Raw genomic sequence first — 25,133 nt, 5'->3', positions numbered from 1 at the left:
TGGGTGCAGATGCAGGTGGGTGTCCAGACATACGCGGTAGGTGGGTGCAGATACAGGTGGGTGTCCAGACATGTGCAGTAGGTGGGTGCAGGTGTGAGTGGGTGTCCAGATGTGCACGGTAGTTGGGTGCAGATGCATGTGGGTGTCCAGACACGCACGGTAGGTGGGTGCAGATGCAGGTGGGCATCCAGACATGCGCAGTAGGTGGGTGCAGATGCGAGTGGGTGACCATACATACACGGTAGGTGGGTGCAGATGCGAGGGGTGTCCAGATGTGCATGGTAGGTGGGTGCAAATGCAAGTGGGTGTCCAGACGTGTGTTGTAGGTGGGTGCAGATGCGAGTGGGTGTCCAGATGTGCATGGTAGGTGGGTGCAAATACGAGTGGGTGTCTGGACACTCATCGTAGGTGGGTGCAGATGCAGGTGGGCATCCAGACACGCATGGTAGGTGGGTGCAGATGCGAGTGGGTGTCCAGACACGTGTTGTAGGTGGGTGTAGATGCGAGTGGGTGTCCAGGTGTGCATGGTAGTTGGGTGCAGATGCAGGTGGGTGTCCAGACATATGCGGTAGGTGGGTGCAGATGCAGGTGGGTGTCCAGACACGCGTTGTAGGCGGGTGCAGATGCAGGTGGGTGTCCAGACACGCATTGTAGGTGGGTGCAGATGCGAGTGGGTGTCCAGACACGTGTTGTAGGTGGGTGCAGATGCAGGTGGGCATCCAGACATGTGTGGTAGGTGGGTGCAGATGCGAGTGGGTGTCCAGACATATGTGGTAGGTGGGTGTAGATGCGAGTGGGTGTCCAGATGTGCATGGTAGGTGGGTGCAAATGCGAGTGGGTGTCCAGATGTGCATGGTAGGTGGGTGCAAATGCGAGTGGGTGTTCAGACGTGTGTCGTAGGTGGGTGCAAATGCGAGTGGGTGTCTGGACACTCATCGTAGGTGGGTGCAGATGCAGGTGGGTGTCCAGACACGTGTTGTAGGTGGGTGCAAATGCGAGTGGGTGTCCAGACACGCGTTGTAGGTGGGCGCAGACGCGAGTGGGCGCCCAGACACGCACAGCTGGTGGGCGCAGAGGCGGCTGTGCGCGGATGGGAGGCGGGCGCCGAGACCGGTGGGTGCCTCCACCGCCCCCGCGGAGCGCCGAGGCGCCGGTGGGGCAGCGGGTGCGGACGGGGTGGGCGGCGGTGGCTCGGGAGGCGGTGGCTCGGGAGGCGGGGGCCGGGGCCGGGGCCGGGGCCGGGGCGGGCGGCGGGGAGGGGTCAGGCGGCGGCGCGGGCGGCGCCTGCGCGGGGCCGTCGCGGAGCTCCGCGAAGTTGCGCGGGGGCCCGGGGAAGTTTGCGGCGCTGCGCGGCGGTGGGGTGGCGGGCGGCGGCTCCGGCTCCCGCGCCCCCTCCGCTCCGCTCCGCTCCGCTCCGCTCCCCTCCCGGCGCGGCCATGGCCTTCCGCCGGCGGGCCAAGAGCCACCCGCTCTTCAGCCAGGAGTTCCTCATCCACAACCACGCCGACATCGGCTTCTGCCTGGTGCTCAGCGTCCTCATCGCCCTCATGTTCGAGGTGAGACCCCCCCTCCGCCTTCCCCCGGGGGGGGACGGCCCCGCGGGGAGACCCCCCCACACACACCCCCCCCCCCGGGGTCACCCCCACCCGGGACGGGCGGGGGGTGTGTGTGTGTGTGTGTCCCCAGAGTGCACCCCCGCTGCGGGCGGGACGTCGCGGGTGCCCCCCCATTTGCTTCACGGGGTGCCCCCACCCACCACCCCCCCGGCTCTGCTGCTGTTCGGGGGGTGTCCGGGGTGCTGCACCCCTGCGCGGTGACCCCATCCCGTTTGGGGAGGGGGCTGTGGGGTGCGGGACCCCTCCATTTGGGGGTGTTGAGTGCTGCCCCATTCATTCCCCATCTCTCTCCCAGCAGCGGAGAGGTGTCCCCCACCAAAACCCCCGTGGGGACCCAGCCTGGCGCTGGTTTTTGGGGTGGTGCATCCTTCTGCCACCCCCAGCCCTGGCCGGGGTCCCCAGCTGCGGAAGGGGGGGCACGGGGGGGCGAACCCCCTTCTCCTGCAAACCCACTGCTGCTGCTGGGGACCGTCCCTGCCCCGCACCACTTCCTGAGCACGGAGGGGTGCATCGGCCCCTCGGCCACATGCAGGGAGAAGTCAAGCCCTCGCCCATATTTCCAGCTATTGGAAATGGGGGTAGTATTTTTTTGCCCCCCTTTTTCTTTTTTTTTTTAACCTTAGCCCTTTTCCAGGTGTTTTCTCCGCAGCCCGCTGACCCCGCGCCGTGGGACGAGCACCGGGGGCTCCTGGGCCTCGTGCAGACGCCAGCGGCTCCCCGGCCTTTCCCCATCCCGGCCATCCCGCTCCGCCGCGGGCCATGAGAAGGCATCCCCGGCTCCTCCATGGGGAACCTTCGCCAAGCCGGGGTGGCTGGAGCCCCCCGGGAAGGCCACTGCCCCGCCGCCCCAGCGCCGTGCAGAGCCATGCCGGGAATGCCGCTCTCCCCCTGCTCCGTCTCCTTCCCTCCCAGCTTGCTTTTTCCTCTCCTCTTTCGGGGAGGAGACAGGGGAGGGCTGGAGGCCACTGCCGTGCAGCTTCGCTCGGCTCCGGGCACCCTACGCGGAGGCACCTCGGGCGGCTGCGAGCCGTGGTCAGTGGCTCGGCCGGATCGGACCCCCCCCAGCTTCCCCCACGCAAACCCTCCCCTTCAGCGCAGTGCCACGTTTCAAAGCAAATCCGGACGGGAAAGGGGTGGCCGGGGGGCCTGGCGGAGGAGGAAAGGCTCCTTCTGTAGCAAATCGCAGGAGGAGGAAATCCATTTCCTTAATACCCTCCCGGTGGCAGCCCCCTTCTTTTTTCTTCCACCCCCCCCCTTTTTTTTTTTTCCTGCAAATGCATTGAATGAGCAGTCGCTTCCAGTGCACAAAACCCTTTCGATGTGTTTGTGCATATATATATATTTATTTAAGGGGTGGGCGGGTTTCAAAACTAACCCAAGAGGGCCAGCTGTATTCCAAAACCACATGCAAATGCTGCAAAGTTGGGCTGCAAGTTTCGTAGTCGTACTTTTAAAAAAAAAAAAAAAAGTCGTCACTGAGGTTGCATCTTTGTCTGGGTTTCTCCCCGCAGCTGTTTTTTTCGGGGTGCTGGTGCCTGTGATTGCATGCTAGGAACCCCGTCCCGGAAAGGTGGTACCCGGGCTCGCTGCTGTGAGGGCTTTTGGTTGATGTGATGCTCCGAGGGCGGATTTGAAATGCGATGCGATGAAACCCCCCGTGGAGGTGGTGGCAGGGAGGGGTTTGTGGAGTTTCTGATTTTTTTTTTTTTTTAATGTCTTTTAATTAAAATCTCCCCTGGTTGCTGAGAGGCAGCAATTTCCTGCTGGTGCCATCGCTCTCCCGGCAGACCTCGGGGAGATGGCACTTGCCGTGCCGGGGTGGCTTTCAGCGCTCCTCCCTCTGCACCGCCCGGCTGTGTCCCCGCTTGGCAGCATCTGCCCTCGTCTTCCCCTTGGTGTGGGGTTTGGGACAACTCTTTTGGTTCTTGTGGGTATTTTATTTTGTTTTGTTTTATTTCTTCCTTCTGCTTTCTTTTTCCCTGGAGGAAGAATCGGGCTCTGCTCTTTCCCAGCCCTCCAAACCATCCGTGCCCATTTGCACCACCTCTACGGTGAGTTTTGGTGGCAGCTTGGATATTTCTGCCTTTCAATGCCTTTTCAGCGCCTCCTCTGCAATGGTAGGGAGGACATGTTGCCATCCCTTCTCCTCCTCCTCCTCGCCGCCCTGCATCCCAACCCGCCGCCGGGCTCCCACCTTCCCCAATGCCAGTGGCTGCGGGCCGAGGTCAGGCTCAGCGGAAGCGGCCAAATCCTGCTCACAATAGGCCGTTTCCTGCAGGGAAGGTTTCTTTGGGGAGGTACAAACGGGATTTTTAACCTTTTCCCAGGCAGCCCCCAGGAGTTGAGTGCTTGCTTGCTCCGGCACCACGCTCACAGTGATGCTCGAGGGCTGCCACGGGTCTCCCCCTCCCCAAGCGCGGTGCGAGGTACGCCTTGAGCATCCTTTTGGGTGCGCAACCTCTTCCCCATCCACACAGATCAACGGGCTCCACCAGCCCGGTAATTTCTCTGCAGCAGGGAGCGGGTACCAGTTGTGATGGAGATCCCGTTCGCATCTCGCTTGATGCCTGGCTTCGCTGTCGGCTGTGCTGCTAGCACCGTCCCGGCACCGGGGAGGGAATTTGGGGGCACAGAGCATGGCAGGAGGCTGCTCGCCGGTCTTACGGATGTGATGGACTTGATTATTCAGGTGTCTTGTGTGTTTAAGACGATCATGGCATTGCTCAGGGAGGGAAGCCCAGAGCTTGGAGGGGGTCCCCCCAAAAGGAGCCATCCTGAGCTGGGCACTGCGGGGATTTCTGCCTTCCTGGCCAGCCCTAAGCCTTCAGGGCGTGAAAACGCGCCCGGTGCACGTCTGCCTGATGCCAGGGAGGGATTTTGCCGCGTGTGCGTGGCTGCTCCATCCACGAGCGAGCTGGAGCCTGGGAAGAAAAATCTTCCCTTTTTTTTTTGGTCAAAAAAAGTTTTAGTGACCGCGTATAGAAACGAGAAACAGGTGCTCTCCATCCTCACGCAGAAATTGCTTTGCATATCGTTTTCTGCCCTGCTTTGCAGAAAAATGAAGCCAAGGCCAGGCTGGGTTAACCTGCAGCTGCCCGGTGACCCGTGTCCCGGCAGGAACGGCTCCTGTGCGCGGTGTCGGATCCATCAGCCTCCACTCGGGTTGAGTTTGGGGGAGACCTCGGTGGTTTTGGGGGGGTTCTATATTAGATGGGGGCTGCTGACATAATTTCTGTAAGATGGGGAAACTGAGGCTCAATCTTATTTCTCCTTTATGCCCCGAACTGGCTGCCACAAGCTCAGGGGCAAAGCAGAGGACAGGTCCTGATGCTTATGCATGGGGTCATGGTAATAAAGTTAAAACAAGTTGTATTTTAAGAGATGCCGTGCCCTTGCCAGGCTTTCCCCTTCTCTGGAGCCACGGCAGTGAGTCACGGTCTCCCAAACACCGGGTTGTGACACTGTCAAACGAAGGCGGCTGACGAATGAGCTGCTATTTCCAGGCTTCCTGCTAAATATACTTTCCCCTCCCCGGTTCCCTCCGTAGTATTCTGCAAAAATTAAGGCCTTCCCATCGTTAAGGAGGGAAAACAAACCATGCTTCTGCCTTTCCCGGTCTTTGCCAGGTGTGGAAACTGAGGCACGAGGGCGGCCTAAGGGCTGAATAGCTGGGGGAGAGGCGGGGGGGAAAAGGAGAATTTTGGTCTGCTTTTAAAAAGGGAATAAACGGGAGGGAGCGTGAGGCAATGATAATCGCGTGGTGCTGGGGGACGAGCGTGTGGGTGCAAGCAGAGGGGCTGTGCCGCCCTCGGGGAGGGTTTTTGGTCGAAGCTGGCTGTTTACTTTTAAAGGCTTTGGTCCAAAGTTTGGTCTTTAGTTTACATATAGGGCTTGTGTCAATCCATACCGTGAATCAACAAGATTTTCTTTCAATAAACGCTCGGGCTGGTGGGGGAAAATATCCCCCTAAGTTGTGAGAAAAGCCTTCGGACAGCATTTTATCTTTAATTAGTTTGAGTTGTTTTTCAAGCTCTGGAAATGTTTTCCCGGCTCAGACTGCAGAAACTCCCCCAGCCTCCCCCGGCCAGAGCTTTGGAGCCGCTTCCTTCCTCCGAAGCTTCTTTTAACCCAAGCAGGACCGTGGGGATGGCTGCGTGCCTGGGGGCTCCCGGCTGGGGTGAAGACAGCGTGGACCCTGCAGATCCCACCAGGCTGAGGCTTTTGGGAAGGGAACCGGGTTTCATAGAGTGAACTGGTACTTCTCTGCGAAGGATGCTCAAAAATTATCCCTTGCTCCTGAAAATTGTAGGGCTTGAGAGCCGCAGCGGGTAGATTTTGGGAGAGGTGCTAAGCTGCCTGGATGCACGTGCTTAGATGCCTTTATTAAAAGCCGCTTGTATGCCTGCAAAAGTGGAATTGGGATTCTGGTTTGGACTCTTACAGCGTTTCGTAGCTGGGAAAAAACGCAGCGTCTCCTAAAAAGGGTGGGGGGAGCTTTGCTGCTTTGTATTAGGCAGCAAACTCCAGGCTAGCAGGGGTGGGAATTTTTCTGGTCACCGCATTATTGGGGAGTAGATGCATAGTGGTGGATGATAGATGCATAGTAAATGCATAGTAGTGCTGGGATTGTTTGGCTTTATCCATTGCCCTGCCATCGAGGGCTGCCAGGTGGATGCGCTGATTTGATTTCTAACTGTATTGCTCCATGAGAAAGAGCCCGAGCCCTGTCCTGGCTGCCCTGAGCGTCACAGGAAACTGTGGTCTTGATGGACACATTGAGTTTTGCCTCTTCACCGTCCGGCTGCCCTTTGGTCCTCGGGTTAGTGTTGTTAATCACCAGGAACGTGCTCGCTGCTGAAGATGCTGTTCCCTCTGCATGGCTGTAGAAGTCCCGAGGACAACTGCTTCCCAAATTTAGCTGGTTCAAGCACATCCCTCCTGCCAGGCAGGATGAGGCTGGGATGAGGAGCATCTCCCTCATCCCCTTGGGCAGTGGTGGGTTGCATGGAGGTGCCCTTAATGCAGGGCAGGGAGCGAACGAGGAATATACAGCCTTTCCTATATGGTCCCTGCTCAGCTTGTCCCATGCAGACAAATCCCTCTTCCACCCTATGAAAATCCCCACCCGGGTCATGGTGATGCTCTGTAGGATTTGGACTTCTGGCTGCCTTGAGAAAAGGCTGGAGGTAAGAGGGGAAAACCAAAGAAGCAGGTTGAGGAGGTGGCCTCACAGCATAACCAAAAATATATAATAATACCTGGAGAGGCCCAATTCTGCCCCTGCCTGCAGCAGTTTTGCGGCGGCTCCGGCTCTGCTCGCTGCCCTGCGAGGCAGGAGCGTGCCTGCTGCTTCCTTTCCCTTACCAGCATCTTGTTTCAGAGCAAACAGACAGCGAGCGTCTTGTGCTTCTGAATAATCCTCACGTTGCTCTTCCCGTTATAAACTTCTCCTTTCTCTGGCCGCCTGCAAAACACTCGATGCGATCTCTAAAGCTTTGCCATCCCCGGTGCTCGTCACTCCTTCCCGAGCCAAGGAAACGTGGTTTCTGCCTTGCAGGGGAGCTAGAGGTGGCATTGCTGGAGGTTATGGTTCAAGTGTTCCCCGTTTTCCAGGCGGCTTAAGCTGCTCGGTGGTGTTTCTGTCTCTATATGCTACGCAGGGTTGTACAGCAATGGGTGCACTGTGGGTGCTCCCAGTTGATGTGGTGGTGGAGATGCTGTGGGGTGGGATTTTGGAGCTTGATGTTCACTTGATGGAGCTCAGTTACGACCTTGATCAAGTCACCTATCCCTCCGTGCCCACTGGTAAGGGCCGTGTTGTAAGCTATGGCAAAAAGACGCGGGTCCCTCCGTGGACGTGAAGGGTGTCCTTCACCTTCAAGGATGGAGAGATGTCACCAGCGTCCTGCTCAGGGTGGTTCGTCCCATGCATTTCGTGCTCCATCTGCCTTCGCTGCTGGAAACCACAATTCTTTTCCTATCTGAACTGAGGTGTCCTCGCAGTGGTGGCAGGGAGGTGGAGGTGACCCGGCCAAGGGTGTGTGGCGTGATCAGGACCCTGGTGCCCTCATGGGTGGTGCATCTCGGAGGACAGAGCTAAGCCAGACGATAAGCGCGTTGTTCTGTTTCTTGTGCGATTGCAGCGAGGAAAGCATGGAGGTGTAAGCACTCACAAGATGAGACGCAGCCAGTCTTTTGAGCCCTTGGGAAGGCCAAGGACCCACCTCTGAAAGTGCTGCCTTGGCCATTAAAGTCCTGCTGATGCCTACAGGGGAGTGTGTGCAGGGACCGCGCCAGGGCGAAGGGTGAAATCCTGCACATGTTCAGGCATTTCCGTGGTCGGTGTGAACACTTCCCGACCGGTCGCATGAGAAAGGAACTCCTTTGATGCCCAAGAGGAGACCTTCCCTCCACGTAAGGTCTGTGAGATGTCCAGAGGTGGATGGGGAGGTTGGATGCCCTGAGGTTCAAATTTGGCCCCCGCAGCTGCCGCTGTGACCCTTAGTGAGTGGTTGCAGGTCTGGGCTGCCCCATCCATCAAATGGAGAAGAGTTTGTCTTTGGAAATTGGTCTGTCAGGAGTCTGCCTATGTCCGGGAGGTTACATTTACCTTAGGCTGTCAAACATTTTACGTAGGCTTTAGGAAACAACCCGCTACCTCTCTGTCGTGAAAGGTGGAGGGGTGAAGGGATGCAGAGGTGGCCCCCGAAGCTGCTGGTGGTCCTCTGGCTCATGGGAAGCAAAGGCAGGTGTGGAGATGGGACAAAGCATTGCTTGTTCCTCGAGCAGATGGAGGAAACCTTCCTGCCAGGCCCTTCGGAAAAGAAGATTAGGAGTCTTTGCAAACGGTGTTGGGACTGAGCACCGTGCGGGCATTGCTCCCTACCCCAGAGATGCTGCAGGGTCGTTTTCTCGGACCCACAAATCTGGTTTCTGGCCCCTCCAGCAGGTCAGGAGTCTTCATCTGGAGATGATGTCTTGTTTCCAGCAGTTTACACCTCTGGATGTCACCCAGGTACTCGGGTAGGATGTAGAACCTTCAGTGCCTGCTGCCGTCAGCACATCCGCAACACGGCCACCCATCCCTGCAGTGTCACGGCCACCGCTAACTTCGTGGATTTGTTTCATGCCCTGCGCCAGCTTGTGACGAGGTTTGGATGTAAAGTCCGGGTCCCAGTTGTGCTGTACCACTCTGGGATGAAGCAGCTTTGCTTTCCTAGCCAGCAAGGTTTGCAAGAGCCAGAAGCATCTCCTTAAGCCAGCGTGAGGCCAGGCGATGTGCTTTTTCCATTACCACCCCAAACTCTGCCCATGGTCTGCCTCCCTCGGCAGAGTTCTCGCATCTACTCCTCCACAAGCAGAGCACAACGGGTAAGATTTCTTTTTTTAAGTGGAAAAAAAAAATAATAATCCCCAAACATCGTGAAAACATGCCACGGAGTTTGTTTTCCCCTGGCCAAGGCTGCAAGAGGATGGGCAGCGCTGCCTGTGCCGGCGGAGCGGAGCCGCTGGCCATTGCTCAATGCTCGTGGGGGTGGGATGGGAATGCTTGGCAAAACCCCCGTGTCCCCCCCCTGCAGCTACGTCCTGGAAGACGTGAGGCAATATTTCCAGCTGGGATTTTAATAGCCTGCAGCTCTGAAACGGTTGCAGCGACGTCTGTGTGAAATGCAGCTCATCTCCATCGGTGTTTGATGGGCACGGGATTTTTTTGGGCTGGTTGTGTATGAGGTTGGGCGCTTGCGAAGCTGCTTTGTTGGAGGGGTAGGTGAGGAGCCATCGGAAAACTAAAAATCTTTGGTGACCTGCGGCCAGTGTGGGCTTGGACAGGCTGAGGGCACGGCCGGAGGTTGGTGTCGGACATCTGTGCGCTGGTTTTTGCTGCGGTACCGGCTCGGGGGTGCATCGGTCTTGGAGATGCTGCTTTGGGGCATCCTGCCAATACAGTGGGATGCTCGGCTCTGCTGCGGCACTGGGAAGCCTCCTGCTTTGCTGCTGCGGGGATCTTTCCCTCGAATTAAAAGTAATAAATGAAGAGCGAGCAGCGTAGCCCTGGTTTGTAGGGGACCTATGTCTCATCCCAGGCTGTTTTTTTCCCTTTGTGGGCCAACCTGTGATGTTGGACGTGTGGCTGGGATCTTGTGTGTGGCCAAAGCTGCTTTTCCTCTGCCCCATGGGACCCTTGTGAGCGCCTGCACGGTCTCTAAAGGGGTCCGGCCTCACCGGTCCCGTGGCTGCTGTTATTAGAGGAGTCCCCACAAAGATGTGGGGTCTAAATCCCCGCGTAGCCCGTGGGGCTTTGCAGCCTCTGAGCTTGCTCAGGTGCTGGGTGCTGCCATCCCTACCTGGGCTGAGGTCCTGGCGTGGCTGCCTGGAGCAGATGGGAATGAGGGATGGTTTTAATTAATACAAATGGCCTGCTGGGTCAGGATCCTGGTGTTCCCCGAGCAGCGGGTCACACATGACGATGGTCCGTGCTACTGGAGGGATGCTCGTCCTCGAGGGGAAGCAGGGAGCTTCCTCCATCAAGCTGGCTGATGGCTTTTACAGCTGCATTACTTTTCCAGGTTTCTCCCTCTTTTAGCCACCCTTTTCTCCTTCCCAAATCCCAAGTCCCTGCTGGCAAACCTCTTCCCTAGCAATCCCCTTGCTGAAAGGCGTTTTTGCGACTGAAGCCGGTGCCTGCACATCTCCCTGGATGATTTGCCTTTCCCAGCGCAGTAGGAAAGGGGAGTAAATGGTGGAAGAAGAATGGATTCAACAACTGATTTGATTTTTTTTTTTCCCTCTCTGTGTGTCTTTGACAGGTTACAGCCAAGACTGCGTTCCTGTTTATCTTACCTCAGTATAACGTTAGCGTGCCTACAGCAGGTAAGAGATGCTGCCGCCACAGACACCCCAAGGGGAGGGTCGAGTCGTGGTCTGCCCCAGACCCTCGCTGCCAGCTGGCCTGGGCTCACCCTCTTCCAACTCACACTGTGCAGGCCCTTGTCTGATAGAAAAGGAGACTTTAAAAATAAGAAATGTCGGGGAAAAGCAAAGTTTGAGAGGCTCAGAGCATGCTGATTGGGTCTGCCAGCCCCTGTGCTGCTGGGGTTGGGAAGAAATGCTTTCCAGGGTGCTTTAGGGCTTCCTCTCTACCCTGTTTCTGCAGCCTCTCGGTGCGCTTTGCAGGGTGAGGATCCTCCTCCAAGCCTGGTCAGGCAAGATCAGATTGCCTGACTGCGTGCCCAGAGTAGCTCTGTGCCCTGCCGAGGAGCAGGAGGGATTTAGCTCTTTGCTAAGCGACAGGAGCTGCGCAGGTAGTTCCCCTCTTGCTTTATTTATTGGGGATGGCACAAGGTGAGGGTGCAGAGGTGCACATGGTGCACAGCATCCCCGCTCCGGGCAGCTTACGGTCTCAGCACATGGAGAATAATCCAAGGAGGCTCTGAGCTGATGCAGGTCCGAGCTGATGGACCAGAGGACATGCCCCAGGAGGCAGCTGGAGGCTCGGTCCCTGTTTGTATTTTGGCTGCTAGTAGCTACCTTCCTAGCCAAGAGCCCCTCTGGAGCTGGCAGCGATCCAGGCACCGGCATGGGGGCAGCGGGAGGTGCTTTGGGTAAAGCCCTGGGCTCAGGACAAGCCAAACGCCTGGGGCACAGAGCCTGGCTTGGTGGCAGAAAACTGCAGTTAATTAAAAGTGTTTGAGTAATCATCCAAGGGAAGAGCAGGGTTGTTGGGATTAGTGAAACTATGATGAGGCAGACACGCGGAAGATCAAAGATTTTAAGGGCAGACCTTTTCATGTCATGGTTGAAGAAATCGTCCAGCTTCCAGATTAAATTGTGATCCGTGCTCCCCTATGACATGGTCCAGGCAACTGCCGTTGCTGTGGTGTTAAGTGACTTATTCTTTCCTGATACTAGAAGTCTCAGGGGGGACGGGCATAATCATCTCACCAGGACCAGGTATTGTGTTATCAATACAGGGCATGAGCTAGCTGGGGCCATGGGGAGAGAGACCTTGGTGCAGCAAGCCTGCTTGGAGGATGGGTTATTGCTCACCTGAGTTTTTCCAAGGCTGTTTCACATCCCTCACAAGGATGCTGTTGCCTGTCAGCCGGCAGATCTTGCTCTTGTCTCCCGTGCCCAGCGCACACATGGCTAGAACAGCTTCTGAAATGCCCTAGAGAGAAGAGGCAGAGCAGTTGCACAGGTGCATAATAGTATTTTCTTCAGACTTACAATCCTATCTTTTATCTTACACTGGGGTTATGAGCTCTGTGTTACAGGCAATGTTTTTACCTCTGGGTTTGCACAGCACCCAGCCGTGAGGCTCCTAAGGACCGGGTGTTTTCACATCCTTACACCAGGTGTTTTCATAAATCCTATTCAAACCTTATTCCTTGTACCTCAAATCTTAGAAATCTGGACTGAAGCTTTGCTCAAGGGTAAACAGGGCTGGCGACAGACAAATCGCTTCCCAGCATTGATATTAGGAGAGGATGGTCAGGATCAGGGTAAGGGAGAGCCGCAGCTGGGGGTGGGCTGAGCTTCGCGTCGCCGTGCTTTCTGCAGAGTGCCACGAGGACAGCAGCTTTCCCAACTCTGCTTCTTCCCCGTAAGCTTCAGGGCTGCAAATAGTTTCCTAAATGCAGACGTCTGGGGTATTTTGGGTGCTGTTGGGTCTCCTGTTGCACTGAAAGAGCAGGACCTCCCATGGGTCCTATTTCTCATCCGCCAGCGCCATGCCGCTGTCTCGGATCTCTTAATAGCACAAGGCATCTCCATTTAGGCAGCTGAGTCCTGCTCCAGCAGCTTTCGGGGCTGAGTGGGAGAGGCTGGGTGTTGGATGATAACCGGGGGGGTGGAAATCCCATCCCAAGCCCTAATGCTCCTAGCTGGGTGTCCCTGAGGGTGAGAGCAAGCTCTGCCTGCCCATCACCTGCTTCAGCGCTGTCTCTGTGTCTTCGTCCCTGATAAATTCCCATCTCTGCAGCCAGGCTGTCCCCAGCCCCTCATCTGGCAGGAGAAGCTTGAAGTGTCCTCTGAGTGTCATCTCCCTTGAGGTGTGTAACTACTAGAGGGGAAACCATCCACCCCCTGCCAATGAACTGACCCAGGCTAGAGCCTTTTTTCCCAGCCCTGCAACCACGGCACAGTCACGACCTCTCTGCCTCCATCTCTCTGGTGGCCCCGTCCAAGCTGCATGTTGGGAATAGCTCCCCCTGAACTTCCACTAACCCTTAAGCCCTTACCTGGAAATCGTTTGGGTCAGGAGGATTTGACCCACCATTTGGTCTCCTTGCAGACGGGGAGCTGGTCCAGTATCACTACGGGCTGAAGGATCTGGTCACCATCCTCTTCTACATCTTCATCGCCATCATCCTGCATGCGGTGGTGCAGGAGTACGCCCTGGACGTGAGTGCTGTTCAGCATCTCGAGTTGCCAAAATATCTCAAGTACCCTGGGTGGACATGGTCCTGCTGCAATTTAATGCCGCTCTGGGGGTTGAGGTGGTGATGAGTGAGCCTTCGTCTCTGGGGGCTGCTTGGGATGGGGAGGAGGAGGAGGGAGAGTTGTTGACCCAGTGGCTCATGTTTTCTTGTTCCTTTTCTTTCCCTCTGCTCCTTCCCAGAAAATCAACAGGCGTCTCCATCTCTCCAAGGTCAAACACAGCAAGTTCAATGAATCGGGACAGCTGGTTGCCTTCCACCTCACCTCCGTGATTTGGTGCTTGTACGTCGTGGTGACGGTAAGGCACGGGGCCACCAGACTTCGGGTTCCCTGGGAGGGGTTTGGGGTTTCTGGAGTGCAAAACCCCGATGGCAGCAGAGAGTCCCGTGCCAGCCCTTGGGCCAAGAGGGGCATATTTCAGCAAGTGTAGTTTTCAAGTGTGGGGGGTCTTTCCAGCCATGGAGTGAGGACAGTTTCAGGACATCCTGCTCCTGCTTTGTGCGAGGAACAAGGAAATGGGCTGTAAAATACTTTCGGAGCTGGGCCCCAGAAATCCTGCCTAGCCTTGTCACCTCCATCCACTGCTCCGGGACCTGCCGTCCTTCCCAACCTCTTATTTTCCTCCTCATTTGCGTTCAGTGCCGTGGGGTTTTGGGATGCTCTTTACAGGGATGTGGGGTGAATGGGCAGACTCTTGTGATCCCTCTCCCTCTGTGATCCCTCTCCCTCTGTGATCCCTCTCCCTCTGTGATCCCTCTCCCTCTGTGATCCCTCTCCCTCTGTGATCCCTCTCCCTCTGTGATCCCTCTCCCTCTGTGATCCCTCTCCCTCTGTGATCCCTCTCCCTCTGTGATCCCTCTCCCTCTGTGATCCCTCTCCCTCTGTGATCCCTCTCCCTCTGTGATCCCTCTCCCTCTGTGATCCCTCTCCCTCTGTGATCCCTCTCCCTCTGTGATCCCTCTCCCTCTGTGATCCCTCTCCCTCTGTGATCCCTCTCCCTCTGTGATCCCTCTCCCTCTGTGATCCCTCTCCCTCTGTGATCCCTCTCCCTCTGTGATCCCTCTCCCTCTGTGATCCCTCTCCCTCTGTGATCCCTCTCCCTCTGTGATCCCTCTCCCTCTGTGATCCCTCTCCCTCTGTGATCCCTCTCCCGGCGAGCTGGCGGTGAGGGGAATGCTGGGAGCAGGGAATCCACGCTGTGCCTTGGATTGCATTGGGGATGTTTCAACCCATAACTGCTGAGAGAAAAATTGGGAGTGGAAATGTTTCATTTTTGAGAGGAAGCAGGGGGGGAAGAACAGGCAGTGGCGGAGAGATACGACTGTTTTGGCAGTGTGAAGTGATGCTGATGCTTTGTTCCCGGTGGCCATTGGGGTTCAGCTGTGGTCCCCAGTGGCATTGGGGATGGATGCTCGGGGGCAGGTCCCCTCCCCAATGCTCGGGGGGTCCTGCCAGCCCTCCTTAGAGGACTGCTACTCCATCCAGACCAGCACTTCTGGGGATCTGCTGGCACTGCTCCGGCCCCGTAGGGCTGTGGGGAGAGAAGCTTTGGCAAAACAGTCGATGCTGCTGTTTCTGGGCTGCCCTCGCCCAGTGTCAGACCCATCCCTTGCCAGCTCTGGGGCTGCAGCCTGCTGTGCAAAGCCACGTTGCCATGATTTGCTCCCCAAATGCCCCACGTGTGCAGAGCAGGTCACCCTTTGCAGAACTTGCACCTCCCCTGGGCTCCCCCAACCGAAAAAAGGGCTTAGGGCAGACAGGGCACGGACAACGGTGACAGATAGGTCCTGGGCAAGGTGAATTTTCCTTGCCGACATCTCTTTGCGAAGTCCAGTGCAGCATCCCTGTGGCAGGAGCTGTGCAAGCATGGAACAAGAACGGAGCCCCATCCTGTAATCTGCCCTGCAAGCATAAGGCAAGAGGCTCTAGGGGAATGCAGGCAGGTGGATAATGAAACTATGCAATGCATATTAAATTATTTTTGTAGGCGTTTTCTGTTCCCCTTTCTCTTCAGAAGTACTTCTTTTTGCTTAAGTGATACTTGGGTTGGAAATGCCGGTGGGGAAGAAGCCCCCCTGGGCCGCACACATGATTGCTTGTAGCCGTGCTACCAACATCTCACCCCCACACCTCCAGAGCATCCCTCTTGCGTTGCCCAAACCCCAGAGCATCCTATCCTGAACTTGGGGCCCTCTGTGCAACCGAGCAAGCAGGCTTCAACCCCCCCAAACACGGGGGCCTCATGAAACTTGAGTGGGGTGCTAGAGACCCATGAATGTGGCTGAGCTTTTGAGGGCTGAGCCCCGGCTTGTGCGGGGGACACGGTTTTTACCGCAGGCTGAAAGGACTCGGGTGTCGTCCTCGGTTCTTAGTTTCGCTGTAGCCTGCCCCGTTGTAACCATGCGCTGCCTGTTTCTTTTGCTGAAAGCTTGCATCTTTTCTCTTTTTCAGGAAGGATACATATCAAACCCCCGGAGTTTGTGGGAAAACTACCCGCACGTTTATCTTCCGTAAGCACTTGCAAGGGCATTTTGTTCTCGGGCTGACCACTTCCTTCCTCTATACGGTTTTCCCTGCGGCTGGGAGCAGGGTGCTGACAGCGCAGCACCCTTTGCACACACCCTGCTCCAAGGGTGACGCAGTGAGATCCTGGGGGACAGGGGATATCTCCTTTGTGGCCCCGGGGAGGGTGTTCCCAGAGAGTTTCCTCCATGAGGAAGGCTGTGCGGGCTTGCTTACTCATCCTGGCTGCTTACTTGCCTGCATCACCTTGGACAAGTCACTTTGCTGTTCATTTTTCATAGTAGAAACGAAGTGGGGGATAATCCTCCCTTCTTGGGTTTTTGCAAGAGTGAGGTTTGCTGAGAGCGTGGAGACCGTGGCACAAGCATCTGGATAAACTCCAGGCACAGCTGGCCCAGCTCGACATGTAATTTCAACCCAGAAATGATGCCTTCTAAATCCCATGGCTTCAAAGCAGTGGAGAGATTGCCTGGTGCTGTGTGGCTGGGCGCTTTCCCTGTTGCCCGTGTCCTCAGGGTCCTGCCATACCCCGGGCTGGCTCACGCGGCTCATCCCTGCATTTCAGGTTCCAGGTGAAGTTTTTCTACCTGTGCCAGCTGGCATACTGGCTGCATGCCCTGCCGGAGCTCTACTTCCAAAAAGTTCGCAAGGTGAGAGCCAAGCAGGCGCTTCCACGCAGTCTGGGGATGCTTGAGGTGGTTTGCCCACCTAATCTGGGGAAAGCAAGCTTTGGGAGAGGGTGGGTGAAGAGGGGCGAGGGGTTAACGCAGCTTTTTGCCCCTGCCAGGAGGAGATCCCCCGCCAGCTGCGGTGCATCGCGCTCTACCTGGTGCACATCACCGGCGCGTACCTCCTCAAGTGAGTCGGCTGCCTCAGCAACCCGTCCCGCGCCGCAGATGGGGCTGAGCAGGTTCTTTTGCAGTGCGAGGCAGCCTCAGTGGGGTGGGGGGCTTCAAAGGGAGTAAAGGCAAGTGTTTTAAAAAGCAGATGGTATTGAATTTGACCTCCCAACTGCAGGCCGTTAGTTTTGAGACCCACAGAGCTGATTTTGAAGGAGTTCAGCGATGTTACGTGAGTGCACAGGCAGTCTCTGTTCGCAGGACGTTGCAAAGCAAATGTTAACCAGGGACCCAAAACACAGGCCGATGGGTACATCTCCCCTGGGTGTGGGAAGCACCCTGGGGTGCTCTCCCAGCACAGCATGGGCAGGCAAACTCTATCCTTCCTCTGGGTGTGTGCACAGAGCAGCAATGCCGGTGGTTAGGGCTTTGTGTCGGACCCATCCCAGCTCTCCTACTGGTTTGGGCTGCTTTGATGTTTTGGGGACGTGGATTTCCCCCGTCCCTACCCCTGCTGCTGCGGAGAAGTCCGGCTTTGGGCTGGTGCTTGCTGCAGCGCAGGGATGGCAGGGGAGATGCTATAGCTGCGTTTGAAGGACCGAAGTTGACCAGCCCAGTGATGCTTTTTTCTTTCCCTTCCTTCCTAGCTTAACCCGCTTGGGGCTGATCCTCTTGCTGTTGCAGTACTTAGCCGAATTCTTCTTTCACATGGCCCGGCTGGTCTACTTCACGGATGAGAACAACGAGAAGCTGTAAGCAGATGAGCTGGCCATGGCTTCCCTCCTCTGGTGCCCAGGAGAGCTGTCCGTGTGACGGGGGGCTCGCTCTCACCTTCCAGCTCAGTGCTGGAGGCTGCTCCTGCCGACACCTCTGCTTGCCCTCCCGCAGGTTTAACGTCTGGGCTGTCGTGTTCGTGGTCACCAGGCTCTTCACCCTCACCTTGTACATTCTCGTCATCGGCTTTGGGCTGCCACGGGTGGAGAACCAGGCCCTCGACCCCGAACGAGGGAACTTCTTCAGCTTTCTCTTCAACAATGTCCTCTTCAGGTAGGAATGTCCCCTACTGTATCTTCCTTGGTTGTGTTATCCCAAGGTGGTTTTTGCGAAGTTTGGATATGTCAGTGGGGATCTGATCTGGGTTGCCTTTAGGGAAGGTCCTAGTGAAGTGGGAGGGTGTGGAGGGAGCGAGGAGGCATTAAAGGCTACAGAGCCATGACGGAGGGGAAAAGCCAGCAAATGAGTTGTTCATTGAGTGAAGTTTATAAAGCACGAGCCTATCTTAGAGAAAGGCTTGCAGGCTTTCCCTTCTGCACTTGTAACTGTGCTTACAGGGATGTGGTCAATGAAAAGACTGTTTCCCTTCTGCTTGGACATGTTTTACCACTTGTTGACGTGGGAAACGGGATGGGATGGGTTCCTCACGCCTTGCAGTCTGTCTGTCAAGACTGGGAGCCTTTCTCACCCATACAGCAGCTGTAGGTTCAGTTCAAAAGTTGCTAGGACAGGTGCCTAGTCATTCCCAAGCTTTTTGGAACTATGGACTACTGGCACGCCTGAGAATTTGGGGGACTTCTTAGCTCCCTTCCAATCACATCCACCTTTTAGTTGTACAGAGCAGCTGGGGACGTCTTACCTTGACCATGCAGACTGTGGTTTGGGCAGTGCTGGTTGGGATGATCCTATTCATCCATTCTTGCCCTAAAGACTTACAAGTCAGCAATGCCCTGAGTATCTGAGAGCTTCGTGGTGGAGAGGGGAAGGGAAGTGGCAGCCCTGAGCTCAGGGGATGGCAGAAAGCGGAGGTGGTGGCTGGAGGGATGGTGCCTGCCTCTGTCTCTCAGTGCAGCCGCCCAGGGGGACCTTGGCCACTGGCCCTGGTGTAGGTGGAAGGCTGGGCTGGTGGTGGCCTCGCTCCTCTGTTCTCAGCCTGCCTCTTCTCTGCCCCTACCAGAATGAGTGTGCTGCTGTTGGTGTGCCTCTTCCAGGCCTCGGTGATGTGGCGCTTCATCCACTTCCAGCTGCGGCGCTGGCGGGAGTACTGGAACGAGCAGAGCAGTCGGAAGCGAGCCGCTGCCAGCGCCAAGCAGCAAGCCAAGCCGCTCAAGAGGGACTCGGGTGAGCGCTGGGACCGGCGTGCCGTGGGGTGGCACCGTGGGAGGCATCAATCTTGTGGTTCAGCATCCCCTTGGCAGGCTGCTGCCCGTGCAGGCGATGCTGCGGCGGTGCCTCCTGCTCTGTGCTGAGCCCGGGGGGTCCCCAGCAGGGTCGTGCCATGGTGGGGGTTTTCCCCATGTCTGTGGGCCAGCCCCAAGAGGGTTAAGGTTTTGGCCTGTGCAAGGGACAAAGTTTTCTCTCTCCATCCCCAGGTTACCATGAAAATGGAGTCGTGAAAGCAGAGAACGGCACCTCGCCGCGAACCAAGAAGCTGAAATCGCCATAGAAGCCAAGGGTTGTCTCCTGGGGAGGAGGGCGAGATACTGGGACTAAGAAGCAGCCCCTCCTCCCAGTCCTCACAAGCGTCGTCTTGAACGGCTTGGAAACCAGTCATCTTCCCAAGGTGTCTCTCGCTCTCCTCCCTTCCTTTCTGGCTCTCTTGAACCATTTGCAATAAAACCAAAAAGGTCCCTTTCCCCTGCTCCCTTCCCCTCGTAGGAGCCTTTTCCAACCCTCCTGGTTTTACCTTCCTCTGTTTCATCGTAAATCAGCGTGCAATTTTTTTCTTTTCTATTTTAGAGTTTGGTTATTTTGGGTTATTGTTACAAATGCATCGTAGATGGTTCCAAACAATCCTTTTTATTTCTACAGCATGTTCCTCCCCTCTCTCCGTGGTGCTTCCCTGAGCCCTGGGGTCAGGGCCACAGCAGCTTGAAGGCACCATGTGTCTGTTATGGGAACAGGCTCCTGGGGGAATGTGCTGGGGCTCTGCGATCCTGAGGCTCAGGGGTGCTCTTGGGCGAAGGTTGCCTCTCCAGGGGCACGTCTGGCCAGTGCTTGGCAAGTGCCACAGGATGGTGGTGCTGCAAATAGAGACCAGGGTCTCAGGGAGGAACCTCAACCGTGTCTTGTCTCATGGTGGACTTCTGGTTAAGTGGGGTTCCTCCAGCCCCTGGTTTTGAGCTAATATTGGAGAGCCAGGCAGCCGAGAAGGGAGAGAAGTTCCCTCTTCCTATAGGACCCACCTTCCAGCTTTTGCTTGCTCCAGCTCTTCTGGTACAGCTGGGTCCCTCTTACCCTCTTGGCTGCAGGAGGTGAGCTACCCCGTAGTTGTTCTGGACCTCCCAGCCCCAAGAGCTGGGCTCGGGGCTCTGCAGCTCGCAGTGCCTTGTCGTGGGGCAGCAGCATCCTCAGGTCCGTGTGAAACCTTTGAGTCCTGTCCCGCTCTGAGCACTGGCCTGGCTCCTGTCAGCCCAGGCCCTTTGCCAGCTTGCTTGTGCCTCGTGGACCTGGTGTTCTCATGGCTCGTGACCATGTCCAGACGAGCAAACTGGCTGCTGCAAAGGGTTTTGCATCAATGGGACGGTGCCTCATGCTGTCGCCTTAGCCTTCTTCACCCCTACCGTACCAGTCCAGCCGTGCCGTCGGCAGTCACCAGCTTCAGTCTTTTTTTCCAAAGGATACAGAGCTCGTATCCATCCAAGGTGCTATCAAATGCAGGGTTTCTTCCAAAAAACCTAGCCCCTTCATCCCTTTCTGAGCTGTGAATGAGATGACAGGGAAGGGGAAGGAAGGCAGGGTTGCAAGGAGCAGCTTGCATATTAGGAAAAGCCTGACCTGTGATGCATAGCTGTTGGCAGATGGAGTTGTCTCAAATCTACCTCAGAGGCCATCTGTTGCTGCAGACCACTTTCCCCTCTTGCTCCTGCCCGCTGCCACCCGTACGTGGTGGCCGGAGATTCATGGGAACCCCAGATCCCACCAGCTCAGTCCCCTGCTGCCTCTTTGCTGGGGAGCAGCATCTCCTGCCCAGGGTTTTGTGTGTCAGTGCCAGCTTGCTGAGCTTCTTCGGGGTGCCACGCACCAGTCTGGATTTGGGAGGCGTGCAGTAGACGGGCACCTGTCACCCCACAGCTCTCCTCCGGGGCAGTTTCTGTAGCTGGGCTTTGCTGTTGGTGCCTCTTGTGCAGCGAAGCCGGCTGTAGCTTTCGTTCTCCTTCACCACGGCAGGAGCAGGCGAGTGGTGTGCTCCCTCGGTTGGGCGAGAAGAGAGGGCACGAGGTTGCAAGGAGTTCAAGTGCTCTTCGATACGCAAGCCAGGACTGAGGTCCACCTTCCCTGCGGGTGAGGGAGGCATGTGGTCCTTGGTGTGCCTCTTGCTCAGCCCTTTGGGAAGCTGAACTGTGGCTCTCTACGAGTGCAATTCTAGTTTGAGGCTAGCGCAGTCATCCTTTGCATCATTCGTGTTTTGGGGAATGGGTGACAGTTGATTTTCTGCCCCTCTTTGAGTTGGGTCAGTTTTATTTCCTCTTTCAGTAGGTGTCTTTCCTCCCTTCCTCCCCCCTCTCCTTCTTAAGCCCCAGCTAACACTGGGCACCAGAGGGAGAAAATGTGCAGGGACACGAGGACAGTTGGTCAAATTCCACTTGTTCCTCCATCCCCGCGACCTCTGAGTCCCAAGCAAGAGGTGTCGGCAGGACTCCGGGAGAGGCATTCTCCCTTTTTCAGGGGAACTGAGGAAGGAGACTTCGGAGCAGAGCCCTTGGTGGTATCTTGCGATTGTTCCTCATAGCCCTTGCCGGGTAGATAATACACATCTTGGCTCAAACAGACGCAGTGACAGTACCTGCAGTGCAATGTGGCGAGAGGGGGGAAAAGAGTTTTGTGTTAGGGAGCAGATGGAAAAGGTCTAGTTTGAGAGGTTTTTCCTTTCTCCTGCCTCTTCCCATCCACTGCCCCGTGCCCATCGAGAGCGACTGCTGGCCGGCATCTCTCCAGAGCCTCAGCCGGTCCTTTCTGCAAAGCCGGTGCCTCGCAGCAGCTGAGGTATTGACTCTGTTAACAGGTGACACATACAGTCCCCCAAAAAGCTGGCTGCTGAATGATTCCTCCTCCTGCCTCCTTCGCTTCAGGCAGCTTTTCCACTTGCACCATCCTGCGTCTTCATACAGTAGCTAATTATGCTTTGGATCCCAAGTGCCTTATGTTGCCATGTAGTCTCTCGTACGCTTGATCTGTGTACTAAATCAGTAGCTGAACGCCCTCCCTCTTTACAGTGTATGTACAACATATGCTACATCTATGTATTTTTTGGGTTTTTTTTTGATAGAGCTACCAGTAAAAGGGACAGTTTGTTTTGGAAGCATTTCCATATGGTTTTTTTTTAAATTTTCTTTTTTAAACCTAGTGATGATGGGGCGCTTTTTGCCCTCCCCTATATTTAGTTCTCAGAAATCCCCATCCTTCTGTTATACCCAAACATGGCAAGTTGTGGTTTGTTTTTTTTCTTTTGAGCTGAGCCTTTGCTGTGAGGCAATATGCTCTGTCGTCCCAGAGGTTTGCAATCCACCCTCCATTGGAGGGACTGCCATGGGCTGCTTCTGTCTCTGTCTTCTAGTGCGAGCACCATCCCTCAGCCGCAAGCCCGTGGTAACTGCTTCTACGTCCTTGTCATTTCTCAGCAGACCGAGCCTTCTCTTCAGCCCAAAGAGCTTTTTCTTTCCCAAACGGAGTATTTTCTTTGCAAGCCCTTAGCGGCCAGTCTTTCCTTGACCGCTCTGCGTACAAAGATGCCGCAAGCTCATTTTCCTTGAGTGGGTGCTCTTCTCGTGCCCCATCTTGTCAAGCCCTGTGTCTTCTGCAAAAAAAGATCCAACCCCAAACAGGAGCTCTCAATTCAACATAGTGCAGAAAGTGTTAGAGACTGTGCAAAACTGCAAGTCTTTACTTCCAGTGTAACGCTATTGCTTGCACCCTTCCTATGGGCTTGAGGCTGCTTTTGTAGTCTGTGTCCATCATCCAGCCTAAGGTTGGGGATTGAGTAGTCTGTGATTTTTGGTGTGAAGCATAGTGTTTTCCTGCCCTAGCCTAGAAGAGCTGTGAAATACCAGCAGTAGTTCTCTCTTTTTGTCTTAGATAGTTGGGGAATGGGCTTGGGAAGAGAAAGGGGCAGAGGAAGAACAGATGTAGCATTTCACATATAATTTTTGAGTGACTCATGTTATGGGGCATTACAGTTGTGTTATGTTGTTTGTTTGTTTAGGATTCTTTCTTCTTACTCATCATGTTTGGGCTAGTAGTAAAGAAGACAAGTTCCAGTTCCCCTATAGGTCCCCTTACCCTTAACTCACCATTTTAAAATGTATTTTTGGTAGGCTTCCTGGTTGGAGGGAAGAACGACTACTCTAGGATGCCTCCCCCTTGTCTCCAAGTGACTTTTAAAGCCTGTAGCTACCCTGCCTTTGCTGCAGTGTATGGGGGTTTACAGCAGCCTCTGTCTTTTGCCTTAGATGAAGTCTTGGTAGCTGGACCCCGACTTGTGTCAATAGTAGATGGAGATTATGGGGTTTGATTTACAGCCCTCTGGTGAACTCCATGAGTGTGTAAAAGACGGTTTGTTTGGTGGGTTTTATACTCAAACAGTGAAGTATGTTATTTCGCCTCGGGGCCATGTGTGGGGTTTTGCCAGCAGCGGGGAAAAATAGCTGCTGTAAAAGCCAGGCAGAGGCATGTAGTTTTTCTTTGAATATGTTGAACTTGACGGACCAAACTTCAGCAAAGGAACTTGAGGAAAAATTCTGTTCTTCCGTATTTATGCTTTAGTGCAAATTTCCTAATTTTGGAGGGGTGGGGGGGGAAGTAACAGTCTCTGATATTTTTATCCCATTTGTTTCATTCTTCCTGTCACTTAAGTTTTTTTGTATGGATTTTGTTTGTTTGTTGTTTGTTGTTAAATGACTTTCGTGATAAACTCAACAAAAGTATTTTTCTGAAATAAATAAATAAAAGGCATAGATTCTTCCATTGCTGCTGTCCGCTTATGCTTTATCACTCTGCTAAGCTGTATGCGTTGCAAAGCATGCTGCGATGGGTTGTACTTGTCTCTCTCCTGCCACTCCAGAATAGTCTGTTCCCTTTGGTGCAGCATCTTGTGTCCTCGTATTCCCCACAGTTGGGCTTCATCTTCTCGCATTTCCCATGTCTACAGCATGGGCAGCTGCTTCTGAGTTAGTTATGTGTGGCTGCCTTCATCGTTGGGAGCGGAGGATAAGGGCATTTGTAGGATATGATTTATCTGATGTGGTTTAGGTGCATACTTTATGGTGAGCTAAATTGTATACTTTCTGCAGCTGACCCCGGGCGTGCTACATGATTTGGCTGAGTATTAGGTTACAGTTTCATAGCATGTGCAGAAAACAGTTTCTAACTTTCTTTTCTACAGCCTACAGCTCCAGTAATTTCATCTGTAAGTTCTTAGTCTCTGGAAAAGCTGATTAAGGTGGTCTTTAGAAGTTAACCTTTGTCAGCTGCTGCTTGGAAGGCACCTCATGCAGTGCCAAGCTATGCTTTGAAACCCAAGGTGGACCCGAGAGAGCTGTAGCAGTTCTCGGTTGGAGCGAGCAGCAGCACAAAACGGACCCAGAAGGGAAGAGCAGTGACCTTTCCAAACAAGGGGAGACAGGAGGGAGTTGTCATGTGGAGACTCTCAGCTGTCTGAGGGGAAGTGGGAATCCATGGCACAAAAACTGATTTAAATAAGCATTGTGTTCCAAAAAGCTTTGTTCTTTACTCTGTGCGTGACAGCTGCCTTTCATATGTGCTCAGTGGCCGTACCTGGCAGGTGTCATTCGGCGTGAGAAGGTCCCTGCCACGTTTACCTTCCTGGGGAGATGAGCAATGTGACTGTAAGTGGAGCACAAGTGTCATAAATCTATTGCTATGCCAACTGCTATTTTCCCCTTTTCATTGGACCTGTCTGGTAAGATGACAGGTTGCATAAGATGGGTTTAGATAGCATCTCAGTCCTAAAACCATTTTCCCGACCTTTTCTTAAAAATGCAAAGCTGCTGTCAGCACATTTGTGTACAGACCCCTGCTATCTCCATAGCTATGTGAGAGCTAAACTCACCACTGCATTTCAAGTAAATCCAGAATCACAGTTTTGTGGGGTTTTTTCCCCTCACTTTAATCCTTAGCTATTCCAGCCATTAGGTACTTCTATTTAAAGCAGATTTATTAACACTTTTACAGCAGCCATGCATGACTTGCTTACATTCAGACTAGCAAGTGTGAGTTTATCGTGGTCCATGGCAGGGCTCTTAGATCTTCTTGCAATGCAAATAACAACTTAAACTGGCAGTCTTCACTGCTTGAAGGTGAAAGGCCCCTTTCAACTCTGTAAGAGAAATCTAGAGCGGTTATCGCTCCAGGCTTCGGAGAGCTTTAGCTGTAGCAAGCCCTGCTGTACTGTATTAAAAAGTTGAGAGATCAACAGGAGAACCTGGCTTTGGTTCTCTGAAGTTCTTTCTCACGTGAGTTTCATTTCAATATCCAGCAGTTGTGAGGTTGAGTTTGGTGGTAGCTTAAAAGGCAGGGAAAGGGTTGGAAGGAAAAAAAGTTAACAAAGTGAGGGTGAAATTAATTGGCTGTAGTGAGAAGGGAAGGGGGAGAGTGAGTGAAGCAAGGGTGAAGACTAGAGCATTCTTTTTGAAGTACAATGTCTTAAAGTCAACTCAGCTAAGAATTTTATTGCTGGTCTTGTTCTTCGGCTTCTGGGGGAAGA

The 25,133-nt window shown here is 54.6% G+C and overlaps 1 protein-coding gene across 1 annotated transcript; it reads left to right on the top strand.

The window, feature by feature from the left end:
• Positions 1-1,413: 1,413 nt before the first annotated feature.
• On the top strand, positions 1,414-23,376 carry TRAM2 (translocation associated membrane protein 2). Its single transcript, XM_059834754.1, is given in 11 exon segments — positions 1,414-1,556; positions 10,424-10,487; positions 12,910-13,019; positions 13,237-13,353; positions 15,507-15,565; positions 16,144-16,228; positions 16,366-16,436; positions 17,065-17,169; positions 17,306-17,482; positions 18,375-18,532; positions 18,784-23,376. Coding segments are annotated over 11 exon segments (1,140 nt in total). The 5' UTR covers positions 1,414-1,436; the 3' UTR covers positions 18,858-23,376.
• Positions 23,377-25,133: the final 1,757 nt, after the last annotated feature.

The sequence above is a fragment of the Gavia stellata genome, chromosome 2 (assembly GCF_030936135.1).
Source record: "Gavia stellata isolate bGavSte3 chromosome 2, bGavSte3.hap2, whole genome shotgun sequence".
Lineage (NCBI taxonomy): Eukaryota > Metazoa > Chordata > Aves > Gaviiformes > Gaviidae > Gavia > Gavia stellata.
The sequence above is the reverse complement of the archived record's forward strand: the minus strand, read 5'-3'. Positions and strand labels throughout refer to the sequence as shown.